At 46.1% G+C, this 17726-nt stretch overlaps 1 protein-coding gene across 5 annotated transcripts in view; it reads left to right on the forward strand.

The window, feature by feature from the left end:
* POLA2 (DNA polymerase alpha 2, accessory subunit) overlaps positions 1-17726 on the forward strand; it is a 35349-nt gene that overhangs the window by 16032 nt on the left and 1591 nt on the right. For 2 of the 5 annotated variants that reach the window (XM_006149883.3, XM_027772430.1), the window contains exons 7-17: positions 479-567; positions 1826-1981; positions 2749-2811; positions 3531-3573; positions 8577-8701; positions 9868-9906; positions 10528-10601; positions 13698-13806; positions 15092-15198; positions 16614-16673; positions 16934-17060. In XM_006149883.3, the coding sequence (XP_006149945.1) occupies positions 479-567; positions 1826-1981; positions 2749-2811; positions 3531-3573; positions 8577-8701; positions 9868-9906; positions 10528-10601; positions 13698-13806; positions 15092-15198; positions 16614-16673; positions 16934-17060 (992 nt within the window). Of the gene's footprint in view, positions 1-478; positions 568-1825; positions 1982-2748; positions 2812-3530; positions 3574-4838; positions 4882-8576; positions 8702-9867; positions 9907-10527; positions 10602-13697; positions 13807-15091; positions 15199-16613; positions 16674-16933; positions 17061-17726 lie in introns of all 5 variants that reach the window. The other 3 variants (XM_027772429.1, XM_027772431.1, XM_027772432.1) reach the window with 3 other exon arrangements.

Genomic DNA, 17726 nt, shown 5'->3' on the forward strand with positions numbered 1-17726 from the left:
TTCAGTGACCAAAGAGGAGAAAATTGGCGAGGGCTTTGTCTGTTTGTCCCAGACACCCTTTCTGTGTCTGTAAAATGGCTGATTTTAATTCTTTTTTGTTTATTTTTGTTTTTCTGGTTTCTTTTGTTTTTTTGTTTTTTTAGAGGTTTTTGCCTTAGGGCGTGTGTACTTTTTTCTGGAGAGAGAGAAAGATGGATACAGAGACAGTGAGAGGGACAGTGAGAGATTATCCCCCAGGGGGTATGACCACAACACAATCCCTTCTCCGTTCTCCTCCCAGGATCTTGGGCCTGGCGTGAGTTTCAAACCACAAGGACAAGGACTCGAACCACGGTCAATCATGTGGGAGTTCAGCGACATAACTGCTACGCCATCTGCTGGCCCTCTAACTAATGTTTTATAGTGTACTGTATTTTCTCTTCTTGGCAAGTGAAATGTCTTAACACAACACTTTTCTTTTTTACCTCTGGGATTACAGTTTTGACCTGTAAGATAGAAGAACTTGGCAGTGAACTCAAGGAACATTATAAGATTGAGGCTTTTACTCCTCTACTAATGCCAGCACAAGTAAGAGTTGTCCTGTGTTCACACCAACTGATACGCTTCTAACTCGATCGTGAAGAGGCATCCTCTTGCTTCCTTTTTTACTTCTTGTCTACGTTCTGGTTAGAATCTCTATCTCGGCCGAATTTGGTAAAATGGGTCCTTCTGAAGAAAGATTTATATGTAAGTGCCCCTCGGTTTCGTTGCCAGTGAGTTATTTTCTTCCCACCTGGATTGGCGTCTTCCACACCAGCAAAGATGAAAGGCCTTGTTCTCCCTTAGTGGTGAAGCACGTTGCCCCTTAGAGATTTCCCACAAACAGAAGCATCCGGTATCCAGCTCTAAGCCAGCAACAGGGATGGGGCTTCCAGAGGTTCCTTAAGCAGCGACTCACGGTCTCCCCTCGTTTGGTCTCTGTCACCACAGACCAACTGCTGCCAGTAGGATCTTCACATCATGGTTTAATCTGGCATATGAACCAGTGTTTTCTCTGTAACGTGTCTTTTAATCTAAGGAAGATTGGAAGATTGTGTAAGTTTCCTTTGTCACGTGTTTATATCTAGAGAAAAATGAACAATGACAAAGAAATGCAAAACCACGTCATTTAAGGAAGTTTTAGAGGAATTGAGAGGAAGTAGCGGAGGGGAGGCAGGATGCACAGTCATGTGGGCAGATTAGACTTCCTCTCTTTGCTCCCAAGGGTGGGGAAAGGACAGAGGAAGCCATGGGAGAGCGATTTCAACTCATTATAACGAAAAACTTCCTGCTAAGAGGCAATGTGGTGTGTGTGTTAAGGGTATGACCCTGGAGTCAAACTTCTTGACTTCAAACCCAGGTTTCACCCACAGTTTAATTTTGACTAAATTAGCTAACCTGACCATTATTCCTTTTCCTCATCTGTAAAATGAGTGCAGTAACATCCACCTTACAGTTGTGAAGATTAAATTAGTTAATACATGTAAACATGTCAAGCAGTGGTCGGTATTTAGTCAGCTCAGTAAGCGTTAGCTGTTATTGTGGTTATCCAAAGTGCACTGGGCTGCCTTGGTGGGGAGGCAAGTTCCCATCACAATTAGAGGGTCTTGGGTGGGTGGACTGGATGTCCCGTTAGGGTTCTTCCACCTGAGTCAGTGATGATGTCGTGGTCACCTCAAGGTCACAGTGATGCCTTGCCAAGCCAGTGTTGTTGTTTGGGGTTTGTTTTGCTATTCACCCTGTTGACTTCAGATTTTGGGCTCCTCCTCAAGACTGCCATTCTCATATTGCTACCTTCCTTCGGTAGGAGCCTGTCACTCTGCTGGGCCAGATCGGCTGTGATAGCAACGGGAAGCTGAACAACAAGTCAGTAATTCTTGAGGGAGATCGGGAACATTCTTCAGGCGCTCAAATTCCAGTGGACTTATCTGAACTCAAAGAATATTCTCTGTTCCCTGGACAGGTGAGATTAGAGGACTCTCCGCTGCTGTGCAGGTGGGCTGTTTATATCTGTAGTGTGCCCAGCGTGGACTCCTGGGTTTCCGCCTCTGACACCTTAGCCCCAAGAGCAGAGACTGTACTAGGGAGTCCAGTTTTTCCCTGTACACTGTCAGTCGGAACTTGGACTCTTACTGCCAATTCTAAGTCCCAGCTCTATCTACAAGGTGTGTGGCTGGGGGCAGGGGACTTAACTGTATAAGCCACAATGTTTTCAGTTTCATTAAGTGGGGAAAAAATGTTTCTTACCTCATAGCGTTGTTGTGGAAATTAGATCATGCATGGATAGCATAATTATTATTACTAATACAATGCCCTTAACTTGTTTTCTAGAAAAATGTCCTAAGTTTACAGTTACAAAATGAGGGTAGTAAGACAGTACTTTAAAATTGCGTCAAAATAATTAATCCCAGACCTCCCCAGCTTAGGAATCCTGTTTTGTTTCTTTTTCTTTTTTTTTTTTAAGAGGTTTTCGTTATAGTGTACATACACTCGCCAGAGAGACAGAGTGATAGAGAGACAGAAGGTGAAAAATCGCCCCCTAGGGGGGATGAGCACGCCGCAATCCCTTCTCTCCCATTCTCCTCTCGGGATCTTGGGCACGCACGCACACATGCCCGGTGTGAGTTTAAGCCACCGGGGTCCGGGGCTTGAACTGTAGTCGACTACATGGGAGTCTAGCGACATAGCCACTATGCTAACTGCTGGTCCCTCTTGATTCTTGTCTTTTAGGTTGTAATTATGGAAGGAATCAACACCACTGGTAGAAAACTTGTGGCCACCAAACTCTACGAGGTACACAGTGGTCCTCCCGCCTTCCCTCCTGGTTTGCTCCAGGCACAGTACGTGCACTCCCCCGTCCTAGAAACATCCTTGCTAGTCATTTCTCTAGCTGTTAGAGTGGGTACCTACCTCCAGGCCAGGGGTTAGCAAATTGTTTCTAGTAAGAGCAAAGAAGTAAATATTTTAGGCTTTGCAAGCCATATGTCACGGTGACTCACCCCTGCCATTGTGGTGCAAAAGCAGCCTTAGATGACTTGTGAATGAATGAGTCTGGCTGGGTTCCAGTAAGACATTATCCCCAAAAGTGGACTGCAGCCAGATTTAGCCGACAGGTTGTAGTTTGCCTATCCCTGGTCTAGACAACAGTCCTCCAGAGATTTCCGTAGAATGCCAGGAAAAGTAGCAAGACACCCTTTTCTCCCATCCTTGTCTAGAAGCATACTGATATTCCAGGCGCCTGTTTCCCTCCCACGCGTTGCTAGACATTTCATGAGAGTTTAGCAGTAACCTTTTAGTCCTTGACTTCTTTGCCACTCTCAGCAGTATAGAAAAATGGCAGGTCCCATCACCTCTGGGGGCTGTTCACTCCCAGGAGCAAGATCAAGGCCCATCCTTTGCCCTCTCTTTCATTCTTCCCTATTATCCTCCCACTGCACGCCTGTGAACACCCCTTTTATTACCAATTCAGTACCTGATGTAAAACCTGAGTTGAGCTTTTGTCCTTTTTTAAGGGTGTACCGCTTCCATTTTATCAGCCCACCGAAGAGGACAGAGGTAAGTTTTGGTTCAAAAATGTTTTTTTGCGGGACCAGCAGTTAACGTAATGGCTATGTTGCTGGACTCCCATGTAATCAACCGCAGTTTGAGTCGTAGACCCGGTGGCTTCAACTCACACCGGGCATGTGCGTACATGCCCAAGATCCCAAGAGGAAAATGGAGGAGAAGGGATTGCGGTATGGCCATCCCTCCTGGGGGGTGATGTCTCGCTTTCTGTCTTTCGTTATAGTGTACATACACTCGCCAGAGAGACAGAGTGATAGAGAGACAGAAGGTGAAAAATCGCCCCCTAGGGGGGATGAGCACGCCGCAATCCCTTCTCTCCCATTCTCCTCTCGGGATCTTGGGCACGCACGCACACATGCCCGGTGTGAGTTTAAGCCACTGGGGTCCGGGGCTTGAACTGCAGTCGACTACATGGGAGTCTAGCGACATAGCCACTATGCTAACTGCTGGTCCCTCTTGATTCTTGTCTTTTAGGTTGTAATTATGGAAGGAATCAACACCACTGGTAGAAAACTTGTGGCCACCAAACTCTACGAGGTACACAGTGGTCCTCCCGCCTTCCCTCCTGGTTTGCTCCAGGCACAGTACGTGCACTCCCCCGTCCTAGAAACATCCTTGCTAGTCATTTCTCTAGCTGTTAGAGTGGGTACCTACCTCCAGGCCAGGGGTTAGCAAATTGTTTCTAGTAAGAGCAAAGAAGTAAATATTTTAGGCTTTGCAAGCCATATGTCACGGTGACTCACCCCTGCCATTGTGGTGCAAAAGTAGCCTTAGATGACTTGTGAATGAATGAGTCTGGCTGGGTTCCAGTAAGACATTATCCCCAAAAGTGGACTGCAGCCAGATTTAGCCAACAGGTTGTAGTTTGCCTATCCCTGGTCTAGACAACAGTCCTCCAGAGATTTCCGTAGAATGCCAGGAAAAGTAGCAAGACACCCTTTTCTCCCATCCTTGTCTAGAAGCATACTGATATTCCAGGCGCCTGTTTCCCTCCCACGCGTTGCTAGACATTTCATGAGAGTTTAGCAGTAACCTTTTAGTCCTTGACTTCTTTGCCACTCTCAGCAGTATAGAAACCTGGCAGGTCCCATCACCTCTGGGGGCTGTTCACTCCCAGGAGCAAGATCAAGGCCCATCCTTTGCCCTCTCTTTCATTCTTCCCTATTATCCTCCCACTGCACGCCTGTGAACACCCCTTTTATTACCAATTCAGTACCTGATGTAAAACCTGAGTTGAGCTTTTGTCCTTTTTTAAGGGTGTACCGCTTCCATTTTATCAGCCCACCGAAGAGGACAGAGGTAAGTTTTGGTTCAAAAATGTTTTTTTGCGGGACCAGCAGTTAACGTAATGGCTATGTTGCTGGACTCCCATGTAATCAACCGCAGTTTGAGTCGTAGACCCGGTGGCTTCAACTCACACCGGGCATGTGCGTACATGCCCAAGATCCCAAGAGGAAAATGGAGGAGAAGGGATTGCGGTATGGCCATCCCTCCTGGGGGGTGATGTCTCGCTTTCTGTCTCTCTCTGTCTTCCTGGCAAGCGCATGTGCCCTATAGCAAAAACCTCAAAAAAAAGTTTTTTGCTAACGATGAAGGTGGTAAACCTGGGCCAGGAGTGCATTTCCTTGGGCTGCAAGAAAGCTGCAGAAGTTGTTAGAGAGTGACATGTTAAAGAGCAGCAAGGCCAGGGACTAGCAGTTAGCATAATGGCTATGTCGCTGGACTCCCACGTAGTCGACCGTGGTTCAAGTCCCGGACTCAGTGACTTAAACTCACGCCGGGTGCATGTGCGTGCATGCCAAGATCCCAAGAAGAGAATGGAGGAGAAGGGATTACGGCGTGGCCATCCCCCCTGGGGGGTGATTTCTTGCTTTCTGTCTCTCTGTCTCTCTCTGTCTTTTTGGTGAGCACACGCACCCTATAACAAAAACCTCTCCAAAAAAAAAAAAGAGCAGCAAGGCCACAGCCAGATCCACAGGCCATTTGTCACAAGGCCAAGAGTCTGAGCCTAGTGAGTATAATCATTTAAAGACTAACTGCACAAAGCATGTCATTTAAAGACTCATTTTTAGCAGATATTTTTAGCAGATATTTGAAGATTTGAATAGAAAAATGATGCAACTTTAAAATGATTTTTTTTTTTAATGCAATGTGGTATCTTACTTGGATCCTGGAAGAGAAAGAGGACATTAGTAGAAAAACTAGTGTGGGCGAATAAAGTCATTTGCATTCATAGTGATATACTAGCAGTAATGCCTTAATTTTGACAAGTGTACAGTAGTACAAAAGATGTTAACATTAGGTGACACTGGGTGAAAAATACAGGAGCCCTGTAATATCTTTATAATTTTCCTGAAGTTATTCTAAAATGTAAAAAAAAAAAAAGTTAGGGGCCAGCAGATGGCATAATAGTTACATCACTGGGCTCCCACATAGTCAACAATGGTTCAAGTCCTGGACCCAGCAGCTTAAAACTCAACGCCAGGCACATATGGGTACATGCCCAAAATCCTGGAGGAGAATGGATAAGGTATTGCAGTGTGGCCATCCTCCTGGAGGGTGATTTATCCCTTTCTTTCTCTCTCTCTCTCTCTCTCTCTCTCTCTTTCTCTCTCTAGTGAGCACAAATCTCTTTAAAAATTTTTTTTTTCTGTAAAAGGGCTAGCCTTAATGCAGAGGAGTAATGCATTGTTCAAGAGAAGCCAAATCCTACATGGCAGCTGTGGTTTGAATCCCTGGCCCAGTCAGCCTAAAACACTCTGGGCACGTAATGCATATTCAAGATCCAACAGGGTAGTGGACGGAAGGGAGGGGTTCACGGCTTGATCAGCTCCTATAGAAGTGCCTCTCTCTCTCAGTCTCACTCTTAAGTGCATTCACACACAATCTATTATGAATAAAGAAAAATAAAAAATAAATTATTAAAAAAAGAAGTTCCTAAGAAAGTCTAGTACTGGGGCCAGCAGGTGGCATGGTGATTATAGGTGCCAGACTCCCACATAGCCAACCATGGTTGAAGTCCCAGACCTGGTGGCTTACTTTCTCACTTTCCCTCTCTCTCTTTGTCTGTCTCTGATCAAATGGAAAATACTAATAATAACAAAGTTAAGTAAAATAATTATTATAAAATAAAAGAAAGCCTAGTATTAATTGATAACTAATCTCAAAAGGAAAAAAGCAAAAAGAAATTTTGTCAAACTTTGCTTTAAAATATTTCAAAGCACGGAACCAGCAGATAGCGTAATGGCTATGTCTCTGGATTCCCATGTAGTCGACCATAGTTCGAGTTTCAGATCTGGTGACTTAAACTCATGCTGGGCACATGTGCATGCGTGCCCAAGATCCCAAGAGGAGAATGGAGGAGAAGGGATTGCAGTGTGGCCATCCCCCTGGGGGGTGATTTATCGCTTTCTATCTCTATCTCTCTCTGTCTTTCTGGCGAGCACACATGCCCTATAGCAAAAATCTCTCCAAAAAAAAAATTATTTTCAAAGCACTTTTGTAAACAAATTGCAACACTATCAGGATGGTTTACACTATCATGTTGTCAATACTCCGTACACATAAACAGTGTTCAGGGTCTTTCTTAGAGATGACTTTGAATCAGGAATGAAATTTAGGAGTTTATGGCATTGCATATTCTACTAGAAAATATGTATCTATGGGAACAAAGGTGGCATGGTGACATTAAATCAAGTTAAGATAATAAGAGAAATTACATGATAGGGGTACCAGGAAGCCTTTTAATAGGTCCTTAACAAACTTCTTCCTTTTCTTCTTTTCTTTTAATTTGCAGTAAGGTGTATATGCTCACCAGAAAAACAGATAAAGTGAGAAAAAAACCCCGGGAGGATGGTTGCACCACAATCTCCTTTTCTCTCGGGGTTTTAGGCACACACACGCATCTGGTATTTCTCTCATGCTGCCAGTCCCAGGACTTGAACCGTGCAGTCAGCCACGTGGGACTCCCACATGGCCAAATGTGGTTTGAGTCCTGGACCTAGCAGCTTGCTTTCTCACTTTGCCTCCCTCCCTCCTTCTCTCTCTGGTGAGCACACGTGCCCTATAGCAAATTAGATAATAATAATAATAAATTAATACTTTTTTTTAAAGAGAGAATTTGTTAGGGGAATTGCAGATAGCTCACAAACTGGACATAGGGATGGGAACCCAGGCTAGGTACCAGGATAAGGGCCTAGGAACTCTATTTCCAGGCATCAGGGATCTCCCAGCTGTCTTATTTGGGCATCTTAGCTAGAATAGGTCTGCCCTGACCTTTTGTCCTTGGATGGTTCAAGATTCTAAATCTCAGAAGGAGCATGTGAGTGGCCTGGACTGGGTCATATGCTTGCCCCTTTCCCAGAGACAAGGGCACCTAAGACAGAGCACCCAGTTCATAGCCCCACCAGCATGCTCTGTGGGGGAGGGGGCTGATTTTCCAAGAGGAGAACAGCCACGGTTAGGAAAAGACTGACACATGGTGGTGGCCAGAAAACAGGTGCCCTGTGCCCCATCCCCAGTGACCCTCACTTGAAGTCTTTCACTCCCACCTGTCTTTTTGGACTCTTCAGTCCCCCACACTCTCCACCACACTGGGCCACCAGACACTCCCAAACGCCAAGCACACAAACCTCAGTGTCGTCCTGTACCCTGCCTTGCCCTTGCTCCCAGAAAATCCCCAGAAGTCTAAGCAAATCTTACCTAAGTAAATTGTTTCCAGATGGCCATCTTCATTATGTTGCTTCCATGCATTGCTGGAAAAGTGCTCACTGCATGTTCTAGTTATGTGTGTATCTGCCTGTCCCCACCACCTGGTGGAGGATTCTCTGAGGGCAGGTATGAGGTCTTTCTCCTCTTGGATCCCCAGAGCCACACACAGAAGGAGACTCTCAATAAGATGAAGCTTATGGCATTTTCCCCTAATTGCCTTCCCTCTTCCCACCATCTCCACATCAGTCTTCTAAATCAAGACCTTCCTATCCTTCCTCTCTCAGAGTTTGAACAAAGCATGGTCCTGGTGGCCTGCGGGCCATACACCACGTCTGACAGCATCACGTACGACCCCCTGCTTGACCTGCTTGCCATCATCAACCACGACCGGCCAGATGTCTGCATCCTGGTACGGGGCATTTCTGGACAGCTTCAGACAGGAGGCACAGTGGGAAAATTGTGGGGTTGGGCTTCTACGAGGGTCCAGATTATTAGAAAGCATGTCAATCTCTCCTCCTTTTAAAAAAGTATTTTTTAGTTCTTAATGTACATCTTTGGAGAGGCATACTTGGTCTTTGCTAAACCTAAAAGCCCAGTATTTTTTTGCCACCCCTCCCTGGTTTTCTAGTATCTTTTTTCCCTTGCCTCTGATAAAGCAAGTGCACCTGCCTGTGCGAGAGAGAAAGCTGAGCACCTGTGCAGTAATGCACTGCTCAGGGGAGGCTGGGTCCCACCTGGTGACTGTGGTTCAAATCCCCGGCCCAGTCAGGCTAAACATGACAAGCATACACACGAGAGCCCAAGATCCAGTAGGCTGGAGAACTGAGGGAAGGGGAATGCAGCATGGCCAGACCCTGTGGAGGGTGCTTCCCTCTCTCCCTTTCTTTTTCTTTCTCTCTCTCCCTCACCTCCCTCACCTCCCTCCCTCTTTCTGTCACTCTCACATGGATGTGCATGTGCTCTATTGTAAATAAGGGGAGAAAAAGAAAGACAAGCACCCTCCGTAATATCTGGTGATACTATGATCCCCTTCCTCTGGTTGTCTAACCCACTTGGTCTTGGGCACTTGGCATGTATGCCTGGCATATTTCAGGCTGACCGGACCAGGGATTTAAACCGCGGTTGCCATGTGGGTCTGGCTTCTCTTGAACAGTACGTTACTGCTGTGCCAGGGAGTTGGCCCTGATTTTATAGTAACTGTGCCAATATCTTACTACGTCAGCGTCGGAATTCATCTCTTTAAAGCTGAAAGTACTACTATCAGCATGGTGGTTGATTTCCCTTGCTAGGTCTAGAGAGTTAGAAAAAAGCCCCGTGTTATGGGGGCAGTAGTAATGGTTATAAGGCCCTGGGAGCCTCCCTCCATCCAGGACTCTGTGTTAGCCTGTGAAATTGGCTAGGTGCTTCCTGCCCCATCCACTAATTATACCCAGGCTCTGCGGGCTGCCTGGGAGGGACAGATGGACTCTGGGCAGAGAACCAGCAGAAAAGGTTATCTGAAGACATTCGCAGACTTGTGCAATTCTGATTTGTTCTTTTGGTGCCTTTGTTTCTCCCCCTTGGGCTGATCTGCAGTTTGGTCCTTTCCTGGATGCTAAGCACGAACAGGTGGAGGTAAGTGACTTGACTTGAGGTGGATGCTTGCATGCAGAGGAGCCCTCACTTATTTTCATCTTCTGGAATTTACCGTGCCTCTTAATCTAAATTAATCCTCGTGACCAATCAGGAAAATATAGCAGGACATTTTTATGAAAGTACCAAACTTGAGGAATTCATTTCACCAGCGTACAAGTCTGGCTGGTAGCAGGGAAAGGAGCTACAAATATACCAGGCTTGGTGTTCCACCGTGCTGTCTTGAAAGTGCCTTGACTGGCCATTACTTTAAGCTATAACTCGCATCTTGTCTTTTGATGGCCAGGATGGCCAGGACATCTCCATAACTGAGGGCTGGGCCCTCCTACGTTTTATCTCAGGATATTTTTATTTTCCATGGGAAAGATTCCACTCTTCCTTTATCCTATCTCAGCTTTCACTTAAGAGGATTAATTCTTCCCCCATCTCCTTTCCTGCCCTCAGCTACCCCTAGTTCCTTACAGACCTCTGTCCACATCTTCAATTATGCATCTTTAGCTCCTAGCCCAATTGCTGGCATCTAAGGGTCAGCTAGCAAACATTAAGCAAGAGAATAAATGCCAAACATCTACCTCTAAATCTCTCTCCTTTCCTTTCTTGCAGAACTGTCTGCTGACAAGTCCATTTGAAGACGTTTTCAAGCAATGTCTGCGAACAGTTATTGAAGGAACAAGAAGGTCAGAATTCAGAATACTGGACAGAACCTTAAGCTTCTTAGGTTTTTCTAGGGTTTTCCACTAAGAAACTGAAGCTGTTTAAAAGTAATGACAGTTCCTATTCTTTTGAACTGCCGAGATCAGATAGAACCCTTGAACTTCAAGTACACAGACGCCAAGTTAAGAGGCATCTTTGTAAAACACAAAGATAAACATACTTGAAAGGAAAAGGCTACCCATCCTCTCCCTTTGCTCTTTCTTTCTCTTCTTTACGTACTTCCTTTTCTCACTTCCTTTCATATAAACTAATATTCCATGAGAATCTTCCCAGGATGATTTTAAGAAGTGTTCAATAACGTACACAACAAAATCCTACGAGACCCCAAACATCTTATTATGTGAGTGGTTGTCGTGAGATGAGCCTAAGTTCTCCCAAGCCCGTGCTTCCCCTCATTCCATGGGCCACAAACCGCTGCCAAAAGTGAGCAGTGGGAGAAACGCTCAGTGAGGGTGGGGTTCTTGAGTCCTTGCCATGGGCCACACGGAAGGAACTGAGAGGTCACAGCAGCGATGACAGAGCTGTGCAGTTCTAATTTGAGAGGAAAGTCACTGTTCCAGGAAAAGTCCAAAGCTAGAAGTAGAAAGTTATTCAGGAAACGGACAGCCTCGATTCTTGTCCCTTCTCCACCAATGCCAGGGTTTGAAAGAAGCTGTTGTAGGTGATAGAGCTTCTCCTCCTGAGCTCATAACAAACAAACCTTCCCGAGGCTAAGCTTTTAAAAAACAAGTTTGTAACAAAGGTGGTTTTTAAAGCGAGATGGATAATCTTCCTTGGCTGTGAGAACTGATCTCAGAGTCGATTGGTCGTAACACTACCTTCTTGTACAGGCAGCAGGGCCACTCTAGTTGCCTCACAGCCAGGGCAGAACATCCCCTGACTTACCCGAGTCAGAGCTGGAGCTATTCCAGGGCCAGGCTGTGGCCCTTTCTGCCCCTTTCTCCCTCCCTCCCTCCCTCCACTGAAGGGAACATAAGTGCCTCTCCTCATCTTCCCCAGGCACTGTGACCCTAGGGAATGCTTGGAGTTTCTCAGGAGATAAGGCACCAAAGAACAGGAGTAGGGCCACATCCTCATTTGTCAGCCCTTAGGGCTAGGCAGGGCCCAGTGCTGGGCTGGGTGCTTTTCGATTTGAGGTTGGGTTTTGTTTTTGGCTCCTCACCCATCACCCCGTGTATTGACAGCAGTGATGCAAACAAAGAACAAGCCAGGCATTGTTACCCTGGGGGCGAGTACCCAGCGCCACCAGGCACTTTCATCTGCAGCCACTGTGTGCCCTGGGGCAGGAAGAGCTGCCCCACCCTTCCAGAAACAGTATATAAATGGTTCTCAGGTGGAGAATTTCTTCATATTCCTGAGAGGTCAGAAATGCAGAAAGTTGGGCTGATTTATCAGTAAAGCCAGAACCACTGAAGAAGCTCCTCAGTAGGCGCCAAGCAGAGCCTGCAGAGTTCTCATCCTGTCTGAGGGGAGGGAGCGGCTCTCAGGGCCTTCCCACTGTGATGTATGCAGTTGTGCAATGCTGAGCATAGTTGGAATTTTCTTTCTGATCCCTCCCCCTATAGCTAGTTTATAACCACGAGTAAGAGGACTGTTTCCTCCTTAACTGTTGCTCTTCCAGAGCCTCCTTTGATACAGAGCAGTCATCCTTTGCAGGCAACCAGCTGCTCCTCAGTCCTTTGCATCCATCATAGACTTTGTGGCTTGAGAGCTGGATCTGATTGTCCTATTCCAGTCACCCTGGCCTGTTTACTAGACATCCAAATGGTGGCCTTGAATAATTACAGTGACCTCAGTGTGAAAGGGGTCATAGCAAATATGCAAAGTTCCTTTAGTCTCAGATTCTGACTTTTCTGTTGTAGAAGTCTTGGTTCACACTTTGAATGGGCCTGACAAACGAGTGATAAGTGAGCTCAGTCACCAATACCTTGATCACATGTGAAAGTACCTATGTCTGTGCCTGGGAAAGCCACATTGTAAACACGAGAAGTGAGAGCCATTGGTAGATTTTAAACGTGCCTCCAAAGTCACACTTTACGCCTGTTTGGTTTTTAATAGGCCCCTCTGCCCAGGAAATTAAGGGAACCAAGGAAACAGGTTTTTTTTTTTTCTTTTTTTCCTTTCCTCTTTTGTGTGCCTGGGGAAAATAAACAGCTGGCTCCTAGAATTATAGCTCTTCACTTAGATGTTGTAACCCTGGAGAGTCTCCTGCTTCCATCAAAGGAAACATCTGCTGTCATCTATGCTTTTACTGTTGCTGTTAAATATTTCTTTCATTTTCACAAGACAGTCTGCTAAGGAAAAGAAAACTTGCTTCCCTAGGTGAGAGGGGAGGAGTGTGTTGGCTCAGCGAGAAGCCAGTCATGTTTTCCCCATCCATCTGAAAATGTCTATGTCTTCCTTGTCCAGTAATTATGTCCCATTGTTTGGTTAGTTGAGAAGTTTCAGTGTGATTGTCTGAATACTAAGTCAGTCTCAGGAGCTGATTAGCATGCCTGGTTTCTCCCTAGGAAAGAGGCCCCAGCCTAGTTGATTTTTGAGGGCATGTGTGGATACCAGAGAGACAGAGAAAGTGAGAAAGCATCTCCCATGGGAGATTGCATGCCACAATCCCTTTTTCTCCACTTCTCCGCTAGAGATTTTGGGCATCTGTGCACACATACTTAGTGTGTTTTCAAGCTGCCGTGCCTGGGACTCGAACCACACTGTTGACCATGTGGGATCCAGCTGCCTTAACTACCATGTCTCCAGCTGGCCCCATCTTCTCCTTTTTTTCTTTCATACAGTAGTTCCAGTCCTCTCCCCAAAAGTACAGTGCGACACAGAGCAGTGAGAAAGTATCTTAAACAACCCAAGCCTGATCAAGATGGCTGTACAAATCAGAACAGATTGTTTCTCAACAATGTCCCATGGGAAATGGCATCTCTCTCAGCAGAGTTTAATTTGAAAATTCTTCCCCGGATCTTGTATCAAGCTCTGACACGTCGGCTCTCTTGTCCAGCTATTCTGACTCAGTTGCACTCATTTTCCTTCCTCTCCTGTTTGCTTTTTAACAACAGTTCTGGCTCTCACCTTGTCTTTGTCCCGTCGTTGAGAGACGTGCACCATGAGCCTGTGTACCCACAGCCGCCTTTCAGCTACTCTGATTTGTCTCAAGAGGACAGAAAGGTACCAGCACCCTCTCCTTGACCAACAGGCAACTGGAATTCAGTGCACCACAATGACCCAACCCTGGCCTGGAAGTGGAGTGTGGAAAGTGGGACATGCATACAGCCTGAATCTTTTTTTAAAAACCTTTTTATTTTTAGAATTATTTATTTTATTTAATCATTCATTTATTTTAATTTGACCAGAAAGAGACACAGAGAGAGGGGGAGAGTGAGAAAGCAAGTCACCAGGTCCAGGACTTGAGAGGAAAGTCACTGTTCCAGGAAAAGTCCAAAGCTAGAAGTAGAAAGTTATTCAGGAAACGGACAGCCTCGATTCTTGTCCCTTCTCCACCAATGCCAGGGTTTGAAAGAAGCTGTTGTAGGTGATAGAGCTTCTCCTCCTGAGCATATGGGAGTGTCTAGCACCTTAACCACCACGCCACCTGCTGGCTTCCAGCCTAAATCTTGAAAAATATATATATATATTTTTTTTTGCTTTGCTATAGGGCACATGCACTCACCATAGAGAGAAGAAAGAGAAATCGCTCCGTACACGGAAAGGCCATACCACAATCTTTCCTCTTCCAGTCTCCTCCATTCTCCTCTTGCTATTTTGGGCACACATGCACATAAGCCAAGCCTGTTTTTCAAGCCACTGGGTACAGGATTCAAACTGCAGGTTGGCCATGTGAGATCTAGCCATGTGAATTTCTATCAAGGGGGGGAAGCATCTTCCAAATAAGCATGGTCATACCACCACACACACACATGCATGCACACATACACCCATTATGTTTTTCAAGTCATGGGGGGGCAGGATTCAAACCATGGTCAGCCATGTGGGATCCAGCTCCCTTAACCACTGTGCTACGGAGCCAGCCCTTGAAACCTTTTTTCTTTTTCTTTTTTTTCTTTTTTTTTAGGTTTTTCCCATAGGACACATACATTTGCTAGGGAGACAGTGAGAAGGAAAGTGAGAAATGACCTCCCCCAAGGGAGGTGGCCACTCTGCAATCCATTTGCCTCCTGGGATTTGGGGCATGTGTGCATGTGTGCCTGGTATGAACTTCAAGCCACTGGGTCTGGAACTCGAACCACAGTTGTCTCTGTGGGAGTCCAGCGCCTTAGCCACCACACCACCTGCTGGGTCCTAAAGCCTATTATTTTCAAACAGACAAACATGTGTATGAATTTTCTGTGTGTTGATTTGGCCCCCTATGCCCTTAGAGACCCCTCCTTCTTTATTGGGAAGAAGATTCTCATTTTGGTGTGCAAATGTTTATTTCTACCCCTACTCATGTTAGAGAGTGCTGTTTGTATCTGAGCCCTGCAGCCTGTCCATAAACGGAGTCATCTTTGGCTTGACGTCCACGGATCTACTGTTCCACATGGGGGCCGAGGAGATCAGTAGGTAAGCATAATCCAGGCCAGTAAGAAGGTAGTTGGCTCTCTGGATCCTGGTCCTTTTCTAGCCAAGAAAATCAAGGGACAGCTTGACAGACTCGACTGGCAAATTCTGAGAGCAGCGGTTTCTACCAAAGCCTTTGGCCATTTGAGTTTCTACTTAAGGGGGGCAGTGGATGCATTTGTTTTTGGTACTGCTTGTCTAAACAGTATTCAAGACCCCAAAAAACCATGGATGGTCTGTCTTCGCAGTTAACTTATAGGCATAGATGCTCATCTACATTTTCTTTACTGTCTTTTCTTCAGTTCCCAAATTTGAGGCCTAATTACAACTGTGGGTGTTTCTGTTTGTGGAAGATGAACTATAAAGTGACTCCGAAGGGTTTGCTTTGTTACCAGAACAGTGTGTAGCTCTGCAGAGAAGCAGACACAGCCAAGTGTTTTGTGTGTGTGTTCAGCAGTTCAGTTCTTCCTTCATCCCTGATGGGAAGGAGTATGTGAAGCAATCCGTGTGTTAGGCGAGATGGGTGTGTGCTTGTGGACTGAGGTATGAGGTGGGGGGGTCAGCCAGCTACCTGCTCGTCCCTGGCAGTTCAGGCTCTGCGTCCTCTTGCACAATACGGTGCTGGCTAATGGCTTTCCTTGATCTCAATTACAAAAGATCCCTACTCTTTCCCAATTACAAGAGATCCCTTCTCTTTCCCCTCTCAACCCAGTTCCTGTTTCCTTTCGCTTATCGGAACAGACAAATGGGTGGGTCTGGAAACTTTCCCAGAGGTGTCCTCTTGTTGCTGTGTCTTGGCCACTTAGCTTTATTATTTTCTCTTCTCTTTCTCTCTCTTTAATTTCTTTCTTTTATGAGAGAGACAGAGAAAGAGACAAGCGCCCTCAACAGAATCTCACACAGCTGTGGGACCAGCAATTGGCATAATGGCTAAGTCGCTGGGCTCCCATGTAGTCGACTGCGGTTCAAGTCCTGGACTCAGTCAGTGGCTTAAACTCACACCAGGCACGTGTGCATGCGTGCCCAAGATCCCAAGAGAAGAATGGAAGAGAAGGAATTGTGGCGTGGGCATCCCTCCCGGGAGATGATTTCTCATTTTCCCTCACTGTCTTTCTGGTGAGCCCATGTGCCCTATAGCAAAAACCTCTCCAAAAAAAAAGAATCTCACACCGTGATCCTCCCCCTCTAACTTTTCCCAGCCAGCCAGTATTATGAGTACACAAGCCTGTCATGTACAGGTTGACCAGGAAACAGAACCTGGGACCTTCTACGTGGATTCAGGATTGCTTGGGGAGTCTTCAGTGCTGCTGCACCATTGAGCCAGTCCTTGCTTAGCTTCCTTCTAGAGTCGTCCGTGAAAAGAAACGGAATGAAAAACAAAGTTCTGCATTCCATTTCTTGTTTTCTTCCTTCTCTAGTTCTTCTGGAACTTCAGACAGATTCAGCCGAATATTGAAGCACATCCTGACCCAGAGAAGGTGAGCTTATTTACTGGAATCAGCTGACCATGAAGGTCATGCTCTGGGGTCACAGAGCTCAGGCAGGCGTGGTGGTAAGAGCCTTCACTGGGCCACCACCAGGGAACTTCATACCGTGAGGATAAACCTACATTCTATTCCCCCAGATGCAGAGAAAAGGGAAAGGCAGACTGTGAATGCAGCTAGCAAGGAAGCCAGTGACGTAGAATCTAGGAATCCCCGGATTAGCTGCTGCTAACTGTCTCTCCCCATCCTTGTAGCTACTACCCACTCTACCCTCCCCAGGAAGAGATGGCCATTGACTACGAAAATTTCTACACCTACGCACAGCTGCCTGTCACCCCCGACGTCTTGATAATCCCATCAGAGCTGAGGTACTTTGTGAAGGTAGGCTTGAACTCTCTTTTCCTGGAAACACCAGTAGAATCTTGGACTTGCCCTTGTAGACCACCTGGTGCCTAGGCTTTGTGGATTTGCTGATAGGGTCAGGACTCTGCCATCCAGCGCTGAAGCCTCATTTCTTTTGGGGTGCTGGTGGAATAAGAGAACGAATATCTCCAGGATGTCCAGTAAACGTCTCTGCTCTCTTCTTCGTGCCCTGGAGAGCAAGATCCCGAGTGACCGGTAAGAAGGTCTCAAACACTGAACTGTCACAACGGCCATGCAGGAACCTGGGGAGCATTCCACCTAAGCACTTGCCTGCCGCTCTGGGTTCTGACATGACCTCCAAGCCTGCCCCTTAGAGAGTGCTATGAGAAGTTCTTGGTCACTCTGATCTCTGCCGCTCAGACCCTGCTGACCTTTGGGATTGGGTCCTTTACAGGGAATCCACGTAGATCACTCTGTGTCAAATCAGAGCCAGTTCAACCTCAAAGTTTCATTTTCTTTTCCCCAAAGCAATAAACAGCTAGGTCAGGTCTTTCATCCTGCCAAGTCACCTCATTGTGTATTCTTTATTCAAAAAGAATTCAAAGTTTTCTGGTAATAAGTTGACATATTTGACTGAAAATGTGTTTGGTTGCCTTCACTTCCTTTTTTTTTTTTTTTTTTTTT

The sequence above is a fragment of the Tupaia chinensis genome, unplaced genomic scaffold (genome assembly GCF_000334495.1).
Source record: "Tupaia chinensis unplaced genomic scaffold, TupChi_1.0 Scaffold000273_1, whole genome shotgun sequence".
In the NCBI taxonomy this organism is placed as follows: domain Eukaryota; kingdom Metazoa; phylum Chordata; class Mammalia; order Scandentia; family Tupaiidae; genus Tupaia; species Tupaia belangeri.